The sequence below is a fragment of the Dromiciops gliroides genome, chromosome 3 (genome assembly GCF_019393635.1).
Source record: "Dromiciops gliroides isolate mDroGli1 chromosome 3, mDroGli1.pri, whole genome shotgun sequence".
NCBI classification, from domain to species: domain Eukaryota; kingdom Metazoa; phylum Chordata; class Mammalia; order Microbiotheria; family Microbiotheriidae; genus Dromiciops; species Dromiciops gliroides.
Genome location: NC_057863.1, coordinates 665,401,642 through 665,409,584, shown reverse-complemented (window position 1 = coordinate 665,409,584; position 7,943 = coordinate 665,401,642). Strand labels below are relative to the sequence as shown.

The following is a 7,943-nucleotide window of genomic DNA, read 5'->3' as shown; positions in this document are numbered from 1 at the left end:
TAGCAAGATGTAGTTTCCTTCCTTATCTCTTTTAATTAGATCTATTTTTGCCTTTGCTTTGTCTGAGATAAGGATTGCTACCCCTGCTTTTTTTACTTTAGCTGAAGGTGAATTTTACCAAACATTTAAACAATTAATTCCAATATTATACAAATTATTTGGAAAAATAGGTGAAGAAGGAGTTCTACCAAATTTGTTTTATGACACAAATATGGTGGTGATACCCAAACCAGGCAAAGCAAAAACAGAGAAAGAAAATTATAGACCAATTTCCCTAATGAATATTGATGCTAAAATCCTAAATAAGATATTAGCAAGGAGATTACAGCAAGTGATCACCAGGATAATACACTATGACCAGGTGGGATTTATACCAGGAATGCAGGGCTGGTTCAACATTAGGAAAACTATTAACATAATCACATCAATAAGAAAACTAACCAAAATCACATGGTTATCTCAATAGATGCAGAGAAAGTTTTTGTCAAAATACAGCACCCATTCCTAATAAAAACACTAGGGAATTTAGGAATAGGTGGAGCTTTCCTTAAAATAATAAACAGTATCTACCTAAAACCATCAGCAAGCATTATATGCAATGGAGATAAATTAGAGGCCTTCCCAATAAGATCAGGGGTGAAACAGGGATGTCCATTATCACCTCTATTATTTAATATTGTACTAGAAATGTTAGCTTTAGCAATCAGAGAAGAGAAAGGAATTACAGGAATTAGAATAGGCAAGGAAGAAACAAAACTATCACTCTTTGCAGATGATATGATGGTATACTTAAAGAATCCTAGAGAATCAACTCAAAAGTAGCAGGATATAAAATAAATCCAGATAAATCATCAGCGTTTCTATACATGACCAACAAAGTCCAGCAGGAAGAGATAGAAAGAGAAATTCCATTTAAAGTAATGGTAGATAATATAAAATACTTGGGGGTCTACTTGCCAAGACAATCCCAGGAACTCTATGAACACAACTACCAAGCACTCTTTACACAAATCAAATCAGATCTAAATAATTGGAAAGATATCAATTGCTCATGGATAGGCAGAGCTAATATAGTAAAAATGACAATACTGCCTAAATTAATTTACTTATTCAGTGCCATACCAATCAGACTACCTAAAAATTATTTTATACAGCTAGAAAAAATAATAACAAAAAATTCATCTGGAAAAACAAAAAGTCAAGAATATCAAGGGAAATAATGAAAAAATGCACAGGAAGGTGGGTTAGCTGTACCAAACCTGGAGCTTTACTATAAAGTGGCAGTCATCAAAACTATCTGGTATTGGCTAAGAAATAGAGTGGATGATCAATGGAATAGGCCAGGCACAAGAAACACAGTAGTAAATGACACTAGTAATGTAGTGTTTGATAAACCCAAAGACTCCAGCTTCTGGGATAGAAATTCAGTATTTGACAAAAACTGCTGGGAAAACTGGAAGATAGTATGGCAGAAATTAGGCAGAGACCAACATCTTACACCTTATACTAAAATAAGGTCAAAATGGATACGTGATTTAGACATAAGAGGTGATACCATAGGTAAATTAGGAGAGAAAGGAATAATCTATTTTTCAGATGTTTGGAAAGGAAAACAGTTTATGACCAAACAAGAGATAGAGAATATTATGAAATGCAAAATGGATGATTTTGATTACATTAAATTAAAAAGGTTTTGTACAAACAGAAGCAATGCATCCAAAATTAGAAGGGATGCAGAAAGCTGGGAAACAATTTTTATGGCCAGTATTTCTGAGAAAGGCCTCATTTCTAAAATATATAGGGAACTAAATCAAATTTATATGAATCCAAGTCATTCCCCAATTGAGAAATGGTCAAAGGATATGAACAGGCAGTTTTCTGATGAAGAAACCAAAGCTATCTATTCCCATATCAAAAAATGCTCTAAATCACTAATGATTAGAGAGATGCAAATTAAAACAACTCTGAGGTACCACCTGACACCTATCAGATTGGCTAAAATGACAAAAAAAAGAAAATAATAAATGTTGGAGAAGCTAAGAAAAATTGGAACACTAATGCATCGTTGGTGGAGCTATGAACTGATCTAACCATTTTGGAGAGCAATTTGGAATTATGCCCAAAGCGCTATAAAGCTGTGCATACCCTTTGACCTGGCAATACCACTTTTGGGTCTTTTTCCCAAAGAGATCATGGAAAAGGGTAAAGGACCCACATGTACAAAAATACTTATAGCTACTCTGTATGTGGTGGCAAGGAATTGGAAGTTGAGGGGATGCCCATCAATTGGGAAATGGCTGGACAAGTTGTGGTATATGAATGTAATGGAATACTATTGTGTCGTAAGAAACAATGAGCAGGAGGAGTTCAGAGAAACCTGGAGGGTCTTGTGTGGGCTGATGATGAGTGAGATGAGCAGAACCAGAGCAACATTGTACACAGTATCATCAACATTGTGTGTTGATCTACTGTGATGGAATATATTCTTCTCACCAATGCAATGGTACAGAAGAGTTCCAGGGGACTCATAATGAAAGAGGATCTCCAAATCTAGGAAAAAAAAAAGAACTATGGAGTATAGATGCTGATTGAACCATACTATTTCTTTTGTTTTTGATGCTGTTGTTTTTCTATTTTGAGGTTTTTCTTCATTGCTCTGATTTTTCTCTTATAACATGACTAATGCAGAAATATATTTAATGTTATTATATATATATATATATATATATATATATATATATATATATATATATATATATATATATATATATATATATATATATGAAACCTATATCAGATTACCTGCTGTCTAGGGGCGGGGAGAGGGAGGGGAAAGAGGGAGAAAAATCTGAAATTAGAAAGCTTGTATGAACAAAAGTTGAGAACTAACTTTACATGTAACTGGAAAAAAATAAAATACTTTATTATAAAAACAATCCCTTTAAAAAAGGGTTTTGTTGGGGGCGGCTAGGTGGTGCAGTGGATAAAGCACCAGCCCTGGATTCAGGAGGACCTGAGTTCAAATTCAGCCTCAGACATTTGATACTTACTAGCTGTGTGACCCTAGGCAAGTCACTTAACCCCCATTGCCCTGCAAAAAAAAAAAAAAGAAAAAAAAAGGGTTTTGTTTCAATCTTAGGATTTCTAGTTGCCTTAATGTCCAACTTGTGTTTTCCTTTGAGATTCTGATTGTTTGTATTTTAGAGTCATTTACTTCTTCTGGGTTTGTGCCTTGAATATCTGTAGCACAGAAAAAGCTGTTTATTATAGGAGTATTTGGGGAGTGTCAGGGCTTTATTCTGGGGGGAGTAAGTTTGCATATTTGTGATTATACCTTTTGAAGTAAGTGTTTATGTATGAAAAGCTAATCCTACTGTAAGTAGCTAAATGGAATTGAGGTTCAGTGACTCCACATTTTTACAATTAAGAAAACATTGTTTTGGGGCTTAGAACCATTGGCAAGGAGGCTAGATATCCTTGATAACCCTAAGGGTATGTACGGGGCTAAAATTCTAGCTAGACTGTCTAAAAATCTAATGAGTGGTCACCAATAAATAAGAAGCTTTAGCAAGAGTTTAGACTTTTTAAGCATTTATTAAGGAGCATAAGAATTTGGTGAGGAGAGAGAGAAAGAGGCCTAGATTCAGCTATCTATCTCAGGGAGCGAGTGTCTCTTGCTCTACTCCCCCCTGAGGTCCTCATGAAAGAGAGTGCCTCACCCCTTCTTCTTCCCAGAAGCCTCCTGTGAAACTGGACACAGGGCCATCCCAACACGCACAGCTCCAAGCTAATTGGCTGGTAGCTTTGATTGACAGCACCCACAAGCAAAAGTCACTTCTTGACGTCAAGGAAGCAACCTTCCAAGCCCCATGACTTGCTCTCAGACACCTTCTCCTCATAGAGAAGCTTTCCTACAGTAAGTCTCCAGCAGGTGGCATCACTTCAATTGTCACAGGTACCAGAGAACTTTGGGGAAGGAGTGAGATGTACCATACAAGGTTTTCAAGCACTGGGGGCCAGGGTAGTAAGGACTGTATAGTGAACCTTGTCAGGGTTAGAATTGGGTCCTTTCAATGTCCAGGGACCACCTAAGAGATTCTCTGACTAGATCTCAATGAGGATGATCATTTCACTAGATATTCTAAATCTCAAGATTCTAGAGGAATTTACCCAAACAATTTATTTTGAGCTATGAATGTAAAGTATTCCCCTGGTATATGTTTCCTTACAAGTCTGTTTCATTAGTGTGATCATTTGCTGATTGCTTGACTGTTTATATATTGATACTTTTAATGTTATTGATTCTGTACAAGTATTGATATATGGATACATTCTGTATTATTACATGATGTAGAAGTACTGATATTGAGGGTAAAGTGAGAAATTTAGAATCACTGGGTTGCTACTCTCTAGGTGTAAAGTTCATATTCTATTTTTAAAACATTTTAATTGGGGCAGCTAGGTGGCACAGTGGATAGAGCACAGGCCCTGGAGTCAGGAGTACCTAAGTTCAAATCTGGCCTCAGACACTTAACACTTACTAGCTGTGTGACCCTGGGCAAGTCACTTAACCCCAATTGCCTCACTAAAAAAAAAAAAATTAAATCATAAAAAAAACATTTTCGTTTATTTTATTTTTAATTTATAGAATAAAAAGGCATTTTTATAACATAGTACAAGAAAAAAGATGAATACATATAAACTGCAAGTCTATCACATAGAACTTACTATTACTTTTAAATATATAATAATGTTATCATGCAAACTTTTTTCTTTTTTTCTTCCATCCACTGCCTTAGAGATGACTACCATTAGACACAAATACAAGTGTATAAATGTACATGTATATGTATACACATATATACACACAGAGACAGACATATTACATAAGTATACTCACTCTATACATAGTTCTATTTATTACTTCTTTTTCCAGGATGAAGATGGTGTCTTCCTTCATGTGTCTTTTGCAGTTAATTTGGGTAATTATAGGTCAAAATCACATATTGGCTCAAAGTAGTTATTTCAAAATATGGCTATTACTATAGACAACATTCTCTTGGTTCTGCTAATATTGCTTTTAATTGTTTCATGCAAGTATATCCATATTTTCTTTTTTCTTTTTTGGGGGGGCCGGGGCAATGAGAGTTAAGTGCCTTACCCAAGGTCACACAGCTAGTAACTGTCAAGTGTCTGAGGCTGGATTTGAACTCAGGTCCTCCTGAATCCAAGGCCAGTTCTTTATCCTCTGTGCCACCTAGCTGCCCCCTCACATTTTTTAAATCATCAAGCTCATGACTTCTTATAGCACAGTAGTATTTCATCATGATCATATACCACAGCTTGTTCAACCATTCCCCAGTGGCTGGGCATCCTTGCAATTTTCTGTTCTTTTCCCACCACAGAAAGTTGATATAAATATTTTAGGACATATAAGTTCTTTCCATTTTCCTTTAATCATATTTGTGAATATACAAAGTAGTGGTATTACTGGGTCAAGGGCTGTTTGATAACTCTTTGGGAATAATTCCAGATTGCTGTCCAAAATGGTTAGATCATTTCACAGTTCCACCAACAGTGAATTTGTTTCCCACTTTTTCCATCTCCCCTCCAAACATTTTCCATCTCCCCATCAAAGACTTACCTCTTCAATCATTTTAGCCAATCTGATAATGTAAACTAATATCTCAAGGTTGTATTAATTTGAATTTGTTACTATATTCTTCTTCTTCTTATTATTTTTATACTATTATTCATATCACTCTTTTGCATTTAAATATAACAATACTACTTGGGATTGTGTTCTATAGAAACTGAGCTAAACTGTGCATCTGATCCCCTTGTTCCCTGAGACTGAGGTAGTATGGGGAGGGGAAGGAGATTATGCCCCTCATGTGTTGGGCAGTAAGTTTATACATTTGTGATTATACCTCTGAAGTAAATACTCCTTTCAAGAAGTTAATCTGACTATTAGCAGCTAAATGGAACCAGACCGTAGGGGACTAAGCCCCACAACTGAGAGAGCGTCGTGAGTGGCTTATGGAGCCAATGGTGGAAAGCCATGGTACCTGAAACCCCAGCAAGAATACTCTAACACCCTGGGGGATGGTTATGATGTCACATACCTGACCTTCAGGCAGTAGGGGTCAAGGTGGTCAGTGTTACACTTTGACTCTAGAGAAATCATGAGGAATTATAGCCCTAAGATTCACCATTGTGAGTTCACTCTCTGATGCCATTATCAGTACACACAACCTCCCTTTGTTTCTAGGATATGGTTATTGTTCAGTCATTCCAATCTTATCTACTCTTTGTGACCCCATTTGGGGTTTCTTGGCAAAGATACTAGACTATCTCATTTTATTTATGAGGAAACTGAGGCAAACAGGGTTAAATTACTTGCCTGGAATTCCACAGCTAATGTGTCTGAGGCCAAATTTGAACACAGCAAGATGAATGAATCTTCCTGACTTCATGGCTGACACTCTATCCCTTGTCACATGGTTGCCCTTCTAGGAAATGGAAGCCTGGTCTAATATCTGGGGACAGATTCAGCTTTCATTTGGTGTAGGGATTCTTTTACTCCAATGGGAGCTTTCTTGCAGCCAGGCTGGGTAGAGGACTGTCTGTCAGAATGTGAACTTTTTCTTCCACAAAGAGCATAGAGATATTTATGAACTTGTGAGTCACTGCTTATGAGCACATAAGGGCTAGCAGCTGGAAAACTTAAGTTCAGGAAGGCAGAAGTATGCATCAGTCCTGGTGGGAACTTTACAAAAGCCATATATGCTGTCAAAACACAAGTGATTGAGTAAGAGGTGAGAAACATGCTCACCAGTAGTAGGATAGTTTTGGTGGCCCTGGTCTCAGGGGAGGCTCTGCTGGAAAGGTGAGTAATGTGAATTTTCTGGACTTTCTTGTAATGCTTAAAAAGAAGAATCACCATGTAGCTGCTGGCAGAGACCATGAGTCCCAAACATACAGCATCAGGAAAAGAAAGAACAATTAATAACAAGGAGGCATACAATCCAGAAGGAACCTCATGAGTACAATATCCATAATGTTGTATCTCAGTCATGTTTCTGGTGTACTTTGGTCCCCTGATTCCCCAAAGAATAAAGATATTTAAAAGCAAGTGGAAAGTCCAAAAGCAGAGACTAGAGGGAATGAGGTATGTTGGGGTTCTAGCTTTAAGCTCTGCCCAATTGGATGTGTTGGGGCTGATGGTGATGGCCTGGAAGCCACTTAGGAGGCAGGTCATGCTGAGGGAAAGATTCCGAGCTATTCTGTGAAGGTAGAATACAATTTGACATCCAGTATCATCCAGGAAATCCATCAGACCCATAGCTGTCATTGTCTGAGGGATGCCCTTTGAGAGAAGTCCCAAGCAGTTGGCCAAGGCCAGTTGGCTGACAAGAGTGTCTGCATGCCTCATCCTGTGTCCACTGAGAACCATGAAGATAAAGAGACAGACAAGGAAGGAGTTCCCAAGAATTCCAATTCCTGTCTGGGAGAAGAAGACAATACTCAGGATTATGTCCTTAGATTTCATGATGGCGGTATCTTAGAAGAACTGAGAGACCTAGAGAAACATGGAAGTTAGGGTTTGTGAGCACTGTCTCCTCAGTCCCAAGTAGACCCTGTAGAAGATGTCTCCTTCTGATCTTTAGAGTTTTCTATGCTGATACTTGAAAACAACCCGGAATCTAGTTTGGCATTCATTGTTGATTGTTCTTTCCTAGGCTTTTATAGCACATGAGACATTCAAATAATCATGCCTTTAAATACAATTTCATTGAATCAGAATTCAGAGGGTTTCAAGGCCCTAACAATGCCAGATTTGGTTTGTGTGTGCATATTCGTTGGTATTTTCTTTTCTGTGGGAATGGTCTGGAATGGAGCTTTCTAAGATTTCAATGACTTTCTATTTCATATTCCCCCTG

At 37.4% G+C, this 7,943-nt stretch overlaps 1 protein-coding gene across 1 annotated transcript; it reads right to left on the bottom strand.

The window, feature by feature from the left end:
• Positions 1–6,532: 6,532 nt before the first annotated feature.
• On the bottom strand, positions 6,533–7,552 carry LOC122748439 (vomeronasal type-1 receptor 4-like). The gene has a single exon (XM_043994072.1). It carries the CDS (start codon positions 7,550–7,552, stop codon positions 6,533–6,535), a length of 1,020 nt encoding a protein of 339 aa, XP_043850007.1.
• Between the last annotated feature and the right edge of the window lie 391 nt (positions 7,553–7,943).

Bases quoted from the DNA above. Each gene is read 5' to 3' on its own strand.
- LOC122748439 (XM_043994072.1), bottom strand. From the start codon at position 7,552: ATGAAATCTAAGGACATAATCCTGAGTATTGTCTTCTTCTCCCAGACA.